Below are 19,520 nucleotides of genomic sequence, written 5' to 3' on the forward strand. Positions count from 1 at the left end.
TAGTATTCATTAAATTTTTATCTTTAATGATTAATTCCAGCAAAAGAATATAATATGCCAAATAAAGTTTAATTCACTAGCACTTTGTATATGTGCTGGTAAAATAGTATCGCTATTTTTATAAATTGGTATGTGCTCATACAACACATACATATAGACAAGTAGACATATATACATACATACATACATACATACACACCCACATACATGCACACTCAGTCTCTTTCTCTCTCTCTCTCTCTCTCTGTACACACGCACACACGGAGACACAAATGCATGTGCACATGTGTACATATAGAATTAGACAATATTTTAGCCCAAAAAGATATTAAGTGACCGATACATCCAAAATGTCCCTTCCATCGTTGTGCAAGCGACCCTACAATAGCCTCGCAGATGTCCGTGATGGAGAGTGCCAACATAGTCACCAAATGGTTGCCACTTGTATGACTATGCCAAAGGAGTTTCGAAATGTTTCATTTGCTCGGCAATAAATAACTTGCCGCTCATCTACTCATTAAAATCCATAATCTCAACAAACTCTAGGATGTGTAAGTCGTGCGTTATCCCCTAACAACTCGAGTGTACCTCCGTGGCCCTCAAAGGGGAAAAGTGATGTGCGTCTTCCTAGGCAACTGGTATCCACCCTCATCTATAAAATCCAAACTCTCCGAAACTGTTTAGGTAAGTGAAAAACTTGCTCTTGCATGCTCTCCTCCAAAGACTAGCTCCATATGATCTGGATCTGTCTCTTTCATAGAACTTTGAACATTTTCGATTCCTTCAAGAACATTCCTTTACTCCATACGGCATCCATTTGACCTCCACACTCTATCTCAAACTTTGCTGCACTTCATACTCGACTCCAAATCATCATTAATTTCTTTTTAAGAGCACAGACCTCTTCTATTTGCTTTCGCAGAGAACTGACTTAGGCATCAGAGGATCCACTGCCAGAGAGCCTCCTAGTGCGAGGACTTCTTTGTCTTTGGTGATTTTGCAAGCCCAGCTCGTGGGATCAATCAAGAATCAAGCACCGGTGTACGCACCTTCTGAAGATTTCGTCTGTCCATTTGGAGAGTACCACATCATCTCTCCCTGACTCCAGCTCAACAGCCTAGGCCAGATCATCCTTCTGGTGGGAACAATGACTAATCTTCTTTGGGTGTATCAATATGATAGATAAAGTAACAAGTTTAGATCCACTCAACAATACCAAAGATGCCTAGTTGAGTCACTCCTTATCCACATAGAATGCATTTTGAGGCCATTGATACAGTGAGGCATATTTTACACACATAAACATAGGGGGAGAGAGAGGGAGTGGGACAATATACTTTATGTTGATCCCTTGTAAAAGAAATTAAATGATTGTAAATTCAATGATATGCTATCCAAATTAAATGTTTAATACTAGAAAATACTTTGCATTAAAAAAATAAAAATCAAAATTTAGATATTTTGGTGAGATGTAATATATGCATCAATTATTTGATACAAAAAACAATGATATTAATTGCATTAGTATGGTAAAATATATGTGGAGCATATAAATTGAAAATTTTTCTTATGAATCATGATCTATGCATCTTAAAATAAGGGCAGTTTTAAATTTATTAGATTTTGATAATTGAATTTAAGTAAAATGTACTATTATTCTACAACAAAAAATCATTTCAAAAAATATAGCAAACTGCATACTGGTAAAACTTATACCAATAGTTGGTAAAACATGGTCATATATAGGTGGAGACTTTGCCTAGTAGACTTCGGCCCTATTTCAACTGAATGACCCATTATTTTATTGTTTCTTATGAGACTCTTCCTTATATTCTATGTTAAGAGACTCATTATGCATGTTTAAGAGGTTCTTTGTGATGCATGTGCCCCACCCATCAAGGGGAAGTAGGGGCAAAGACAATGAGGCAGCCGTGGATTGTTAGGAGGATTTATAGAATAAAAGTCAAGGGAGGAACATCACTAGCCCAGTTCAAAGAGGGAGAGGGAGATGGTGTAGAATTCATTCGCTCCCTCTCCCTGATCAAGTGTGTGTACAAGTTTCAACAGGTCCTCCCTTTAAGCTCTATTCAGCCTTCTCCCTCTCCCTAGGCTTCCCCTATCCCCTTCTCGTGTGACTGATTTCTTTGTTCACGATGGAAAGGACCGATAACTTTGAATAATTTATTTTGGATATTATTCACTTGTCATTATCCACCTCACACCAAGAGACGGAAGTTGGGGTATGCTAGGTGTTACCAAGCACCATAAACAAATCTGCTTAAGACAGTGGGTTGAGGAAGTGCATCACGACGGCCCAATCTATATCGCTTGCTTAAATCCAAGCAATGGGAATTACCCCACATTAAGAATAATAAATAAATTCAAGCAATGGGCCACAGAAGCCTTTTTATGAACATGATGAGCCTCACAATTATTTTAGTAAACTTCTTATGCTAATGTAAAAGAGAGAAAAAAAAAACTTTATTTAATATTTTCACAGCTCGATTAATAGAAGCATTGCCTTGAAAGGCCCAATCTTATATCAGTCCAAAAATTAATCGTTTATTTTCTAGATAATGATCTGACGAATAGGTAAGGCCTTTATTACCAATATTTTCTGTACAATGGATGCTAGAAGCTGTAACCATATAGGTATGGCACTTGGATGGATTTTTTCAAGCATCTGGTTCATCCCGGATTCTAATAGAATCTGTTTAGCAAAACTCTATAGCATTTGGATTGTGTTTGGATTTTATAATTAAATCCATTAGGATTTGGGATGGATTGGAGATTTACCTCTCAAAATATATTTTTTATAAAATTTTGTATAAACATATATATTGTAAAGGAACTTGAACCCTGGACCTTAAGAACATCTAATCCTTACCTTTATCACAAAGCTATAAAATTCAATTGTGTTTAAATTATTTGCCAAACTATTTATACTCATTTTTTAGTTGATACTATTTCCTCATTTTTAAATTTGTTTTTGATAATTTTGAGTCAGATACCCAACCCAACTTAAATAACCTAATATAAATAAAGATTAATCCAGTGGGGTGGCATAGTCGATGGATTTACTATTTTTTGATGGGATGGGTTTATAATTTTGGACAAATTTTAATTAGGTGGATGAATTCACATAATAGAATTTTAAATGGGCTTGAGTACCGATAGAAAAAATTTTGTGGGTACCCTATCCATTGTCAGTCCAATGCTAGAATATTCTACCATACATGTTAAAGAATATGGACCTTCTATCATCATTTGTCCAGTTTGTAGCCATTATATGACCATAGAAACACATTGCAAAGTTGCTTCCATAGAATTTGGGTTCAACAATTATTTTTCAAAGAGTAACTGAAACCAATGGTGTCCCCCATCCAAAAAAAAATAGAAAAAAAATCATGAAGATATCTCAGATTCAAGCTTAGTAAGTAGTTGGGTTCATATTCTAGTGAAGTGATGGTAGCACCAGATATTTGGTTTACTAGTTTGCGTATATGCTAGAAGTGGGCTTGGCTCCGGCCAGCTCTAAGTCAAGTTATAAACTAGGCCGAAGAAAATTTAGATCAGATTGGGACTTAAAAATAGAGCCTTTAGATTTTTTACACTTGACTAAGGTCCGCACTTGGCCTAGCCTTAATCCATATGAGTCTGAGCCTAATCAAGGCGTAAAAAAAAGGAGTCTTAAGTCATGCCCGAATGCACTCAAAATGAGGTCCAAAATAGGCCCAAGGCCTGACTCTTTAATAAGTCTAGTGTTAGGTGCTTGAGAAACATCACATCTAGTCACCTTCAAAACAAAGCTCGCCCTACCTTAGGATTCTTTTCTCTACCTTTTCCACCTCTCCATCCTCTTGCAATCCAATCCATTAAGTTATTACATGAATCCTATTGCTGGTTGCTAGTCTCCACTTTTTTCCCCAATCCGACACAAATATGATGGATTCATCTACTGTGGTGGCTTCAAGCTTTTTGCTTCCCACCCTAGGGTCTCGATTCACCATTTCATTTCTTTACCAAATAGTCTTTTCATTAGATTCTCGAGGTATATATGAAAAAATTTCTGTTTTTTCTTTATTTTCTTCTCTTTAAGCTTCACTAGACATCTATTCAGTGGGGCTTTTAGATCTCCAATGTACTAAGAGTGAGATATATGGCCAAAGAAGAAGAAAAGGTGATCATTTCTTTCTTGGAGTCTTGACTTGGAGCATCCAATGGAGATTCAAGAATGGATGAAACAAAGGTATTTTTGCCCTTACCAGTTCCATCCATTATTTCTATGAAGGATTTTTCTACAATTCTTTCATTATCAACTCTTCGATCATTGTTAACATTTGTCTTGAATTACCAAAGTCTTGGTGTAGGATTATCATATTAAAGAATTAAATTTAAAGTATCATCACCTATCAAGAAAGGAATTGCTTTTCATGATCTTTAGATAGATTTGTAACAATGGAAGCAAGAAATGAGGTCATAATGCCCATGAATCTTGTAGCCAAGTCTTTCACAAATCTAGATAAAAGAATTTACTAATTTTATTATTTCTTTTGCAACTTTATGCTTTAATGCATTATATAACTATTGCATTGAGTAGACAATATGCTTGTTCCATTGTTTGATCTTCTGTAGGTCTTCTTACTTCAATTGGAGCTCTTTTAGTTATAATTAATTGCTGAATGCAATTTTGTAAGATTGCATAGTCTAAATTTTATAGCTTAACATCCAACTAGAATTATAGATTAAATTGCTGCAGCTAATGGAAATAATCTCCAGTGCAGCTAACTTGCTCTTGTTACATCTTCGTGCTACTTCTGTAGTGCATCTATATGAGACCGGCTGAAAAGATACTTTTCAAAAGCTGAACTTGGCTGAGGTTGGATATTTTTTGAATGATTGGAAAAGATTTGTGACTGTTGAACTTAATTTTCAGCATGAAATATTTTTATATGTTCATGTAAATTAATTTTATTATGTTATTATATAGGGAATATAAATTTGATTATGGCCTTGTAAATTAATTTTAGAGAAAATCTTAGATACATCCCTTCAAGTTTGGGTCAGTTACGCATAGATCCCTAAAAGTTAGAAAGTTTCCATTAGCCATGAGAACCTCATTTTTGTTACAACATGGCCCAACTGTCTATGTGAATACTAACACCATTATGGGAGCGAGAAAGAAGATCAAAGTACTCTTGACTTGGACAGATTGAAGTGTAGCTTTCACACAATCTCAAAGCCCTCCATCCTTTATGATCCATCAACTTACATAGATCTTAAAGCGAACCTATCCTTTGTCATTCATCCACCTATATAGTTCTCAAGGCACTCCATCCTTTTACATAAATCTCAAAGCACTCCATCCTTTATCATTCATTGATATGTATAGATATCAAAGCACTCAATTTGTCATTCATTCACCTATATAAATGTTAGATGTATGTCCTAGAAGCTAATATGGCTGACACATTATAATTAATCTAAGGCATAATTTTGTACTTAATATATTGATATGATTAATAAAAGAGCAAATTTTTTTTTATTCAAGTGTAATGTGTCCTTGAATCATCTATGAAATTAGTTTCGATACATACTCTCAAGGTGTTGAGAATTAGAGATATGTATTTAATTCCTAAAGGCTTCTAGTCATAGGATCATCATGAGGATGATGACAGATCCGGATAGACTGGCATACAATCACTTTCTTGAGATAGATGGGTCTCTAATCTACTGTGTAGAGATACAGGACGATGAGTGCGGATGGTTATTAGAGAACAACTAGCACTGAGCGTGATCATATGAGTGATCACTTAAATTTCTATTCAATCGTCAGTGATTTTCTCGATGTTGTAGTTGTGTGTCTAGTTCTTTGATTTAAGATAGTACTACTGCTCGTAGTGAGGCTGCTGGAGTTTGATTGACACATAAACATAAATCTCAATGAGCCCTTGTAGTGGATATTGATGATAGTTGGTCCACTGTATTAGGATGTGCATCAAGATAGGATCCATCGACCTTGATAGAGAAGAGTAGTTCTATAGAATTTAACAAGCTAAATCCATGAATCTGTGGCCACAGTAGAGTGGTTGATAATCGAAAAGAATTTTCATAGACATCACATCTAGACTTGAGCTAATCAAATCTATTATATGACTGATGTTGAGATTTGATGATTTATCCATGATCTGCCATCTAGTCGGGACTCACGATAGAGGGACTGAATCACACGTTAACTATACCTAGAGGTTCATTTCAATTCTACTGGGTTGCAACTATATACTGCTAGGTGTCACTGGTAGATTGTGAGAACTCACTAGGATTATTTTGGATCAACAATTTTTGATTGAGTTATAGTAGAATTATTTCGACCCATTGAAAAGAGTTTCAATGATACAATAATATAGAATATTATATGTCTCACTACCAGATAGAATATTGTATGCCTGAAATTAGTAATTGAGTTTATGAAGTATCAATTGGGTTTAGAGAAATCTATTGGGTTCATGGTAACCTTGCTAGCACATGGTTAGATCCAATTCCTTTTTCAGTTAGGATTACTTATTTGATAAGTTAATTCTAACTTAATTATTTGCTGATTACCTATATGAATAAGATTCATGAGACTTCAATTGTTGGATGTCTAAGGTTATGGATCACATAAATTAAGGGTGCAAGTCCCTTATGAATCTTCTTGATAGTTATTATGGGGTGCCACTTTGAATTGTTCGATTTGGGCATGTCCATTGATTAGAGGGTCTTTAGTTCTCATATGGAGTGTCTCTTGGGTGCAAAAGAAGATGTCTAATTATAGGTGCAAGGGCTCCAATAGTTGGTGCCTAATGAGCTTCCTAATGTAAGTTGGATAACTTAAGTTAATGGAAATTTTAATGCAAGTAGGACTTGTATTATATGATTTAATAGGATTCAATCTTTGTGCCTATAAAAGGAGACCTCCCCTAAGGTCCTAAGACCATTCAAGCTGCCCCCTCTGCACGCCCAAAAAGCTCCCCATGCCCCTCTTTCTTCTCCCTTTCTCTTCTTCTCCCTTGGGCGTCCCATACACGCCCCATACTTGGGACGCACACCTAAGTGTTGCACACACCCAAGGTGTTGGGCGGCCCTTCATCTGCTGGTTATTGGTCTCTCGTAGTACTACAAGGTAAGAAAAAAAACTAGAAAGAAAGAAAAGATAAGGATCAAAGAGAAAGATCAAATATTGATCGCGATCCAAACTTCGTTCAGATTTAGCAGGCTGAATTTTGGAGAATTAAAATTTAGATCTTAAAGGGCTGCTCCAGACTGATCTCGAATAGATATTTGTAGAGATCGGATACTTATGCGACTAATAGAGAGCCTCGTCTCTTTCAGATCCAGATTTGAAGAAAGAGATTACGAAAAAAGTATGTGATTTGATCACAATTTAAATTTCAACATATGAAATAGATCCATGTGCTTTTATATTTTTATGTATGTAAAATTTAGATTAAAATTATTTTAATCTTATTCTCTACTGCGATATTTAGAAAACTAAGTTTTGAAATATATATGCATGCTTCAAACCCCAAATTCTAACAGTGGTATCAGAGCCACGGATTTTCATATGCTAAATTTTGATATACATATTTTTGAAAAAATTTCAACATTAATTTTTTTCTTAATACATAAAATGTATGGATGGATCTTTAAATCTGAAATCTAATTTTGGATTTAGTTTTAGAACATATAATTGATATGTTGTTGCATGTATAGATCTGAATTTTGATCTAGAAAGAGTTCTAGTTAATGTTTATGTGAAATATAGATGCATGCATGAAATCTGAAATTTTTTATGATCTGAATTTTGATTCATATATATGATATATGATTGCATATTTAGATCATAAATTTATTTTTAATCTTATTCATGACTAGTATATAGGATATATGATATCATACTTAGATCTGAAATTTTGTTTAGATCTAATTATATATGCATATATATGATATATTAATAATTATTTTTATATTTTAAAACTTATTTTAATGTAAAAAATTTAGATTTAAAATATGATTTTAGAATCTAAAATTTATGTTTGTGCATGAGAGTTTTGATCATTAAAAAATCAAAAATTAGGTCATATAATAGGATTACATCTAAAATTTTTGATTTGAGTCATATGGGTCTAATTCGATTAAGTAATTGGTCAAATTGAGTCAAGTGTTGAATTGAGTTAGATCAATTAAGTTAATGATCATACAATTATTGTTGATCAAATCGATCGAATCCCATATGTAGAATCAATTAACCTAAGGACCCAATTTGACTTGTTGGTTTGAGCCCGATACGCTTGAGCTAACCAATTCTGATCAATCGACGTATTGGTGTCTAAGGTAAGTTAATGAGATGTGATTATTTAATTGGTTCTGTTAGCCGACCTAACCAATTCATTGGTGTCTAAGGAAGGCAATAGGGGGACCCTCACCGTTCTCCACTTACCTAGCCAATTTGAAAGATTGGGTCTTGAATTAGGTTGCTTAGTATTTTGGTTTAGCCCATGCTAGTTAGACCAGTCATATGATGACTGATTAGATGAGATCTAAATTCAAATCTCTCCATAAATATTAAGTCCATAAGTCTTCCATCATTGTAGATGTGCAAGCGTGTTACCGATGTTGATTGTTCTCGACTGGTCACAGTGGTTCAGTTGCATTGGAAACACACAATCACTGTATTAGCAAAGAGTTGCTCCAAGATAAGGATGGGGTTGGACCCAATAACTGTTAGGTGAGGAACCTAATGACGGTCTTGCACCTGTTTATGAACGATGGATCGGGCTTAACTAAGAAGTGTGGGCAATAACTGTTAGGTGAGCCCACATGACTTAGAGACCAAGTAGCTGCAACATGCTTGATGAAACATCTGGGCAAAGAGTTGCCCACGCATTGGTATGCATGTTATCAATAACCGTTAGGTGAGATACATGTCATCGATGGGACCGTAGCATCCACAATGAATCCTTTGTCATGTTAGGATTTCTGTTTTCTTCTCGGAGAGTGGAGGAATCTAAAAAATTAGTGAAAGTTATTATTTGTATCTTAAAATTTTTAGAAGTAAATTAAAAAAAATTAAGTATAAAAGTCTAACTTGAATCTCTACTCTTGCAGTTAAACCATTATGTCAGCCTCAAATCCTCTAGCTCGCATCCTTAAAACCAATCATTTGATTGGTAACAATTTCAAAGACTGGCTCAGAAATCTCAAGATTGTTCTAACTTCAAAAAAGTTAAACCATGTTCTCGATCAAGATCCCGTTGTGTTGTCAAACCATCCTACTGCTGAGCAGAGAGCTACTTTTGAGAAGTGGACAGATGAAGATTGTCGGGATAAGTGCTATGTGTTGATGTCTATGTCAAACGAGTTGCAAAGCTAGCATGAGCATATACCCACTGTTCGGGCTATGATTACTCACCTACAAGAGTTGTATAGTGAGTAGAGTTATACTGCATGCTTCAAAGTATCCAAGAGACTCTTCAACCTAAAGATACGCGAAAGGCAGTCTGTCTATGAGCACTGTATGACAGTGATCAAGGATATTGAGAAGCTTGGAAAGCTCAGACTGGATATACAAAAGGAATTACAGATGGATCTGATCCTTCAATCCCTTACCAGTTCATATAGTCAATTCATCATGAATTTTCATATGAACAAACTTAACTGCACGATTCTCGAACTTGTCAACATGTTGGTCACAACAGAGGGTGCCTTGAAGAGTTTAAGAGGCTCTGTTCTTGCTGTGGAGCAAACTTCTTCCAAGAGAAAGTCTGTTGGAAGAAAGAAGGCTAATTCCATAAAGAAGCAGAAGAAAGAGAGCAAGCCAAGAAGGATGGTCCAAAGACGGCTGAGATAAAGGAAAAGTGTTTCCACTGTCATGCTGAAGGCCATTAGAGGAGGAATATCTAAAATATCTGGAGAGCCTAAAGGCCAAAAAAGGTGATAAACCTTCGAAGGTATGCTCGTAATTGAATCTAACCTTACAGTTTCTTCTACTTCTAGTTGGGTATTAAACTCTGGCTTGAGTGCTCATATATGACCTCAATGCAGGGTTAGATAGAAAGTAGGAGGTTGAGAGAAAGTGACATGATCCTTCAGATCGATAATGGAGCAAAAGTTACTATAGAGGCCGTTGGCACTTACCCTCTTCAATTACCGTCTGGCGTTAAATTAGATTTGAAAGACTGTTATTATGTTCCTGTAGCTAGTTGGAATTTAATTTTCATGTCTATGCTAGCACAGGAAGGTTTTGAAATTAGTTTTAATAAAAATTTTTATTTCATTTATTTACGAAATAAATTGGTTGAACGAGATCTTTTAATTGACAATCTTTATCACTTACATGTTGATGCGAATGTGAACTTAAATGAGTAAATAGTGAGTGACGTAGGTCAAAAGAGATCCAGAGATGAAATTAATCAGAAGTACTCGTGGCACCATAGACTAGGCCATATTGGAGAGGACAAGATAAACAAACTAAAAAAGGATGGGATCCTTGGCTCTCTTTGCCCAGAGTCATATCCAGCTTGTGATTCTTACCTTCGAGGAAAGATGGCTAAGTTATCCTTTGTAGGACATGGGGAAAGGGCCACAGAGTTACTTGTCCTGGTACACACCAACATGTATGGACCTTTTGATGTGCCAGTCAGGGATGGTTACACCTACTTCATTACCTTTATTGATGGTTTGTCTAGGTACGAGTATGTGTATCTAATGAAACACAAGTCTGAGGCCTTGAAAAGTTCAAAGAATTCAGGCATGAAGTAGAAAAGCAGACAAACAAGCCCATTAAGGTTCTTCAATCTGATCGAGGAGGTGAATACCTTAGTCAAAAATTTTTGAGATATCTTAAGGACAACGGTATAGTCTCTCAGTGGACCCCTCCTGGAATACCTCAGCTCAATGGGGTATCCGAAAAGAGGAATAGGACTCTATTGGATATGGTCCGATCCATGATGAGCTTCACTGATCTACCCTTATTTCTTTGGAGACATGTCTTGTAAACTGCCATTCACTTGTTGAATAGGATTCCTTCAAAGTCTGTTCCTACCACACCCTATGAGATATGGTTCAGTAAGAAGTTGAGTCTGGGTTATCTTAAGACTTGGAGATGTCCAGCCTATGTTAAGAAATAGATGGCAGAAAAGTTAGCGGATAGATCTATTATAGCTCATTTATAGGGTATCCAAAAGAATCTATGAGATACTACTTCTACTTTCCACAAAATCATAATGTGATTGTGAGTCAAAATATCGTATTCTTAGAAAAATAATTTATCCAGGATGGTGACAGTGGGAGGTTAGTAAAGCTCGAAGAAAAAGTCTCTGAAGAGCCCAGAGCTATAGATCCTCAGAAATCTGTAATTCATGAGCCAGTAGTTGATGTTCCTCTACCACCTCGTAGATCTAGCAGGGTCTCCTGACCTCCTGAAAGGTACATGGGTATGCTTATAGAGGAAGTGAAGAAAATGTTCCTTTTTGGAGATAGGGGTCATACTAATGACCCTAATACCTTTGACGAGGCGATATCTGACATTGATTTTGAGAAGTGGTTAGATGCAATAAAGTCAAAAATGGACTCAATGCACTCGAACCAAGTCTGGACTTTAGTGGATCCATCTGAGGGTATTGTACCTATTGGATATAAATAGATCTACAAAAAGAAGATAGGTACCGATGGTAAGGTAGAGACCTATAAAGCTAAGCTTGAGGCTAAAGATTATAGTCAGTATGAAGGTATTGACTATCAGAAAACCTTCTCATCCGTAGCCATACTGAAATCCATCCACACTCTGCTTATTGTGGCAGCTTATTACGATTATGAAATTTGACAGATGGATGTGAAAACTGCCTTCCTGAATGGATATCTTGAAGAAGATATCTATATGGAGCAGCCTATAGATTTCACGTCCGATGATGGTGATCACAGAGTCTGCAAGCTGTAAAGGTCTATATACGGATTAAAACAGTCTTCTCAGAGTTAGAACCATCATTTTGATGAGACAATCAAATCATTTGATTTTGTGTATACAAGAGGGTCAGTGGGAGCACGATCATCTTCTTCGTATTATAGATGATATTCTCCTTATTGAGAACGACATTCCCATGCTGACCATGGTCAAAAGATGGTTGTCCAAAGAATTTTTCATGAAAGACTTAGGAAAAACATCCTATATTCTCGAAATAAAGGTCTATAGGGATAGACCTAGATGGATGCTTGGCCTGTCACAAAAGTTGTACATAGAGGAGGTGCTGAAGAGATTCAGCATGAAAAACTCCAAGAGAGGTCTTTTACCTCTCAGGCATAGTATTCGTCTCTCCAAGATGATATGTCCGACCACATCTGAGAAGGTTTAGCACATGAGTAGGATTCCTTATGCTTCGACAATAGAGAGCCTCATGTATGCCATGCTATGTACCTAACCTGATATTGTCCTTACTGTGAGTGTCACGAGCAGATATCGGTCAAATCCAGACGAAGAGCACTAGACAACTATGAAGAACATCCTTAAGTACTTAAAAAGGACTAAGGATTTGTTCTTGGTCTTTGGAGGAGACTCTGAGTTGTAAGTTGAGGGGTATACTGATTTCGACTTCATGTCTAATCCTGATGATAAAAAGTCTACATCAGGGTATGTGTTCGTTTGCAATGGTGGTATAGTTAGCTGAAAAAGTTTCAAGCAATCCATCATAGCGGATTCGACCATGGAGACTGAATATGTCGTTGCTCGAATGCTGCGAAGGAAGGCTTCTAGTTTAAAAACTTTATTGCGAAACTTGGGGTCATGACATCGGATGCCATACCACTATATTGCAACAATAATGGAGCCATAGTATTTGCTAAGGAGCCGAGGTCTCATCAGAAATCAAAGCACATCAAGCGGCGTTATCATATCATACGTGACTACCTCGATAAGAAATATATCGAGGTATGAAGAGTAGACTCTGTGGATAACGTGGCAGATCTGCTGATTAAGCAACTGAGCCAACCAAAAATAAAAGTCAACCTTAAAAAGATGGGACTTAGATTTATGGCCAATTGACTTTAGTCCAAGTGAGAGATTGTTAGATGTATATCCTAGAAGTCAATATGACTGATACATTATAATTAATCTAGGACATAATTTTATACTTAATATATTGATATAATCAATAAAAAGATAATTTTTTTTATTCAAGTGTAATGTATCCTTGAATCGTCCATGAAATTAGTTTCGATACATACTCTCAAGGTGTTGAAAATTAGAGATATGTATTTAATTTCTAAAGACTCCCGATCATAGGATCATCATGAGAATGATGATAGATCCGGATAGATTGGCATACAAATTGCTTCCTTCGGGATAGATGGATCTCTAATCTATTGTGTAGAGATATAGGATGACAAGTGCGGGTAGTTGTTAGAGAACAACTAGCACTGAGCGTGACCATACAAGAGATTACTTGGATTTCTATTCAATCGTTAGTGATTGTCTCGATGCTGTAATTATGTGTCTGATCTTTTAACTTGAGATGGTACTACTGCTCGCAGTGAGACTGCTAGAGTTTGATTGACACATAAACATAGATCTCAATAAGCCCTTGTAGTGGATATTGGTGACAGTTGATTCACTGTAGGAGTAGGGTGTGCATCAAGATAGGATCTATCAACCTTGATAGAGAGGAGTAGTCTTATGAGATTTGAGAAGCTAAGTTTATGAATCTGTGGCCACAGTAGAGTGATTGATGGAAAAGAGTTTCCATAGACATCACATTTAGATTTGAGATAATCAAATCTATCATATGACTGATGTTGAGGTTTGATGATTTATCCATGATTTATCATCTAGTCGGGACTCATGATAGAGAGACTGAATCATATGTTAACTACATCTAGAGGTTCATTTTAGTTCTACTGGATTGTCACTATATACTGCTAGGTGTCACTGGTAGATGGTGAGAGCTCACTAGAGTTATTTTGGATCAACAATCTTTGATTGAGTTAAAGTGAAATTATTTCGACCTATTGAAAAGAGTTTCAATGATACAATGATATAAATCATTGTATGTCTCACTACCAGATAGAATTGAATCTATGAGGTCACACAACAAAGAGATCATGTTCGAAATTAGTAATTGAGCTTATGAAGTATCAATTGAATTTAAAGAAATCCATTGGGTTCATGGTAACCTTGCTAGCATATGGTTTGATCCAATTCCTCTTTCAGTTAAAATTACTTATTTGATAAGTTAATTCTAACTTAATTATCTGCTAATTATCTATATGAATAAGATTCATGAGACTCCAATTGTTGGGTGTCTAAGGTTATAGATCACAAAAATTAAGGGTGCAAGTCACATATGAATTTCCTTGATAGTTATTATGGGGCACCATTTTGAATTGTTCAATTTGGGCGTGTCTATTGATTAAAGGGCCTTTAGTTCTTATATGGGATGTCTCTTGGGTGCAAAAGAGGGTGTCTAATTATCGGTGCAAAGGCTCCAATAGTTGGTGCCTAATGGGCTTCCTAATGTAAGTTGGATAACTTAAGTTAATGAAAATCCTAATGCAAGTAGGACTTGTATTATATGATTCAATAGGATTCAATCTTTGTGCTTATAAAAAGGAACCTCTCCTAAGGTCCTAAGACCATCCAAGCCACCCCCTCTCCATGCCCAAAAAGCTCCCAATGCCCCTCTTCCTTCTCCCTCTCTTTTCTTCTCCCTTGGGCATCCCATACACGTCGCATACTTGAGATGCGGATCCCAAGTGTTGCACACACCCAAGGTGTTGGGCAGCCCTTCATCTGCTAGTTGTTGGTCTCTCATAGCACTACAAGGCAAGGAGAAAGGCTAGAGAGGAAGAAAAGATAAGGATCAAAAGAAAGATCAAATGTTGATCGTGATCTAAGCTTCGTACAGATTCAGCAGGCTGAATTTTGAAGAATCAAAATTCAGATCTTAGAGGACTGTTCCAGGCTGATCTCGAGTGGATACTCTAGAGGCCGGATACTTGTGTGGCTAACAGAGAGCCTCGTCTCTTTCAGATCCAGATTTGAAGAAAGAGATTGCGAAAAAGATATGTGATTTGATCACAATTTAAATTTCAGCATATATCAATTTCAGCATATGAAATAGATCCATATGCTTTTATATTTTTATGCATACAAAATTTAGATCAAAATTATTTTAATCTTATTTTTCACTGCGGTGTTTAGAAAATTAAGTTTTGAAACACACATACATGCTTGAAACCCTAAATTCCAACAATATCTCAAATTATCCTATCCTCTATCATCCATCTATTGTATAGATCTTAAAGCATTTCATCTTCTGTCCTTACTCTACCTAAAGCACTTTATCCTACGATGCATCCACTTGCACAAACCTCCAAGCTCATCATCCTCTCTCATCCATTTGCCTATATAAATCTTTAAGCACTCCATCATTTGTCATCCATCGACCTACATAGATCTCAAAGTACTCTAACCTCTATCATTTATCCACTTACATAGATATCAAGGTGCTTTATCTTCTATTATTCATCTATATGGATAGATATCAAAGCATTATATTATCTGACATTTGTCTACGTGCATAGAGTTCACAGCACTCCATCCTCTATCATTCATCTAACTGCAAAGATCTCAAAGTATTTCATTTTTTGTCATTCATTTATCTACATAGATCTCAAAGCAATCTATTCTTTGTTATCCATCTAGCTACACAAATCTCAAAGCAATTCATTTTATCTTCTATCTTCCTATACAAATCTCAAAGTACTCAGTCCTTTGTTGGTCACCTACTTGCATAGATCTCATAGCATGTCATCCATGTGGCTCTCCTTCTTTAAATTCACGCCAAATGCAAAGTCTCTTGCTAAGTTAGTGTGCAAGATAATTTTATAATTTTACAAAAAATAGTTATCAAGTTGCTCTCACGTGATGACATGTTGTAATTGAGATTGATGGCTGGATCGTATGGCAACGAATTTGAAGTTTTGGTGCCTAATTGACATATTTCAAATATTTAGGATCTAAGTGTAATTGTTCCAAATTTGAAGGGATGTGATTATAATTTTTCTAATTTAATTATGCAATTTCTAACAAGAAAAAAATGATTATAAGCTATCAAAGCAATTGATTTTATTATGTTTTTATAAGTTAATGCTATTTAATAGCCTTCACAGAGCCAAAAACTAAATTTATATGGCCAAAATTGAACTCTCAAACAATGCTGAAAGACAAAGCAACCGTCCTTTTATATCACTTTGTTCCTATTGGGCCAAATCAGGTTAGCCCAATTTTTGGTCCAAATAGCTAATTTGGGTCAGCTCAATTGAGTTTTGGGTCTGGCTCCATCTTGTACTCATGTCAGGCTTGAACCTGTGTTTTTCTAAATTTTTCAAGCTTAAGTCTAGATCGAAGCCCGACAAAAAAAAATTTGTCTGGGCTCAAGTAGGAGCATGACCTGACTTAGCCCAGCCTGTTTCCAACCCCAAATAGTCCTCGAAGTATCCACATATTTAGTAAGGTAGTATTAGGTGGATTTGTCCTCCCTAATCTCAAAAGAGAGAGGAATAAAATTTTTAAATTTTAACCATTCAATGCTGATTTAATTTATGATCCTTCACAGTTCATCCATGTAAATTATGTATTAGAGTCAAGTCCACTTATCTTCTACCATCCACATAGCTCTATATATGCTAGCTCCCCAATCTCAAAATAAATAGATAAAATATTTAAATTATAACTATTTAATATTGATTTAATTTAAGATCCTCTGTCTTTCATCCATGTACCATCATATAGAAGAATGCCAATCCTCAAAATTAAGGTATTAGAATCAAGTCTGCTTATCACTGGTCACCATAATGATCACAAAACACAATTCTTACATTTTTCTTATTAATGAAACCATACATAGGTGCTCATGCACTAACGTATATACTAAAACCCCAACACAAGCTGGAAAAGAATGTTATTTGAATACCCAGCTTATCGTGTCTTCTTGCCAAGCACAAAGCATAGCTTCCCCTCCCTGCCTTTCCGAAAGCCCCACAACTCCACCTCATCATTCTTCTGAAGGGAACTCTGGCACAATAACAAATTGTAGTCCGTACCATTGATCACAGTGGATCCAGTGGAGTCCCAGCGAGTGAGTTTCAAGTAGCAGCAAAACCCGTTTCGAGCGTGCACGTCTACATCCAGTCCCCAATGCTTCCTTTCTCGAACACGACTTGTACCAGGCATGTTCCTACTTGCTGTGGGGTGAAGAAGGTTGGCGGCAGCCTTCTCAGGATCAGAGAGCATAGGGATGAGGTAGTCCTCCACATATGGAGAGGGTATGAGGAGTCGCTTCTGGTCTTTAAGATCGAGATCAGAACTCGTGAGGGATTTGGTCATTATGAACCGGAGGTGACTGCCTTCATGCTTGCACACCAAATTTCTCACCCACTCAGGGATTTCCATTGAACTCATCTCTCCTCACACTTTGTTTGTTTGGAGGCTCCGGCAGAAGATTTTAACAAGGTGAAAGAAGGAGAAAAGAGAGCGAGTGAGAAAGAGAGAGATCCAAGTCGATGGGTTGGAGTTGTGTATTGTGTCGTGTATACAAGAAGGCATGACGAAGGAAGAGAGTATCATCATGTATATATAGGAATTCCCATCTCATTGCTGCATGCACTCTCTCCCCAGTCCTCTTGGAATTGGCTGCCTTCTCCTCTTCGCTCCGGAGGCGGATGTTCCTCGATTGAATCGGAGACCCACGGTTCCAATCTTCAATCCGGGCTGGGACCTACAGCAGCTGACGTACCCAAAAGCCACCTCCTCCCACTCCCCTTCTGGTGCGTGCGGACCTCCCTGTTCCTCTGGAAATGGGCTTCCCTTTCCTCCTGCCTCTTGGGATGGGCCCATGTTCGTCCCTTGAGTCCTGGACCCACAGCTCCTCCCTTGAATGTGGGACCCATGGTACCCAAAAGTCACATGCTCCCTCTCCCGAGCAGGAATTGGTCGTTCATTGAAGCTGTCCAGCATCAAGCAGCATCCCGAGCACTCAAAACTCAGCGCGTCATCCCTTCATCGAGATCCTTTCAGGACCCACAGCAGCTAAAGCACCAGAACTCATCCGCTCCCTCTTCCCTACTCGAGCGTGTGTGCAAGTGTCAGTGTGTGCCCTCGCTGCATTCACCTTACTCTTCCCAAGCTTCCCCTGTCCCCTTGTTTTGTGCGACTCGTTTCTTTGTTCGCCACGGAATTGACCAGTAAATTGGAATTATTAATTTTGGACTGTTGGGTGGATGTCTGGCCAGGACACCACCTCCCAAGATCTTTCCAGTACCACGCGATGCAGCAGGAAGAAAGAAGAAACAAAACAAAAGGAAAAACAATCAAAATACGTGGATCAGCCACAAAAGGGCTCGCCTCCACGGGGCATGCAAACTTCACTATGAAAAGAAAATTTTACAAGAGGAGACCTCACCCTCAACCCTTGTACACCCAATTCTCTCTCACATGAAGTTCCCCTCACAAAAGCTCTCTCTCTCTTGGAGACCCCCTGAAGAGCCTGGCGACCGCTGTCCAGGAGCCTCCTGCTCCTTCTCTCACAGCGCCCTCGCCCCTCTCTCTCTCTCCACGGTTCGTACGGCGGCGAGAAACCGAACCCCATGCTTCTCTGTTCGTCTCAGGCCTTTTTAAAGGCTTAAACCTGGTTTAAATTTGATTAGAGAAGGATTAGGAATCCTTAATCAAGCCAAATCACGTCCCAGATCGTCCGATCAAGACCGGGAGCCACCTGGACCGTCCGATCGCGCTCCGGTCCACGAAATAGGGCCGTGGACCGCGAGAAACGCGTGGGAAACGCCCACGCGGTCCACAGGCCGGGCCGTGGACCACCCGGTCCACGGTGGACCGGGGCAAGGGCCAGCAGGCCGCTGGGTCGCGCGTCCCGCGCGGGCCTGGGCCTGGGTCGCGCGTCCCGCGCGGGCCTGGGCCTGGGACGCGCGTCCCGCGCGGGCCTGGGCCTGGGTCGCGCGTCCCGCGCGGGCCTGGGTCCCGCGTCCCACGCGGGCCTGGGACGCGCGTCCCGCGCGCCGCCGCCTGCAGCCGCGCCGCTGCCGCCCGCCGCCGGTCGCCGGCGATCCTCCGCCGCCTCGATTTTCGTGCCGACTTCGAAAGCTCGTATCTCCTCCATCCGAGCTCCGATTCAGGTGATCTTGATCTCGTTGGACTCCGTTTTTCGCCGCGAACCTCGCTGTGGGCTCAATGTGGGCTGAATCTCGAGGCGTCAAATCCTAACAATCTCCACCTCGACTCGATATTCGGCCTCCTCCAAACTCCGAGAGCTTCTGGATCTCCTCGCCCCCATGCCCTGGGGCAATCGCCTGCTGATCATGGATGGGCAAACATGGGAGTCGAGCCAGGCTGCTCGATCCCATCTCCGTCGTATGCTGTGCTCCTCCTGACCTGAGACCTGCTCGGGGCATCATCCTGCGGCAATAGGAATCTTACC

The 19,520-nt window shown here is 38.4% G+C and overlaps 1 protein-coding gene across 1 annotated transcript; it reads right to left on the reverse strand.

The window, feature by feature from the left end:
- Window positions 1–17,008: 17,008 nt before the first annotated feature.
- Window positions 17,009–17,491, reverse strand: LOC105037739 (B3 domain-containing protein At1g32030-like). The gene has a single exon (XM_010913369.2). The coding sequence runs from the start codon at window positions 17,489–17,491 to the stop codon at window positions 17,009–17,011; it is 483 nt and encodes a 160-aa protein (XP_010911671.2).
- Between the last annotated feature and the right edge of the window lie 2,029 nt (window positions 17,492–19,520).

This window comes from Elaeis guineensis, chromosome 1 (assembly GCF_000442705.2).
Source record: "Elaeis guineensis isolate ETL-2024a chromosome 1, EG11, whole genome shotgun sequence".
NCBI classification, from domain to species: domain Eukaryota; kingdom Viridiplantae; phylum Streptophyta; class Magnoliopsida; order Arecales; family Arecaceae; genus Elaeis; species Elaeis guineensis.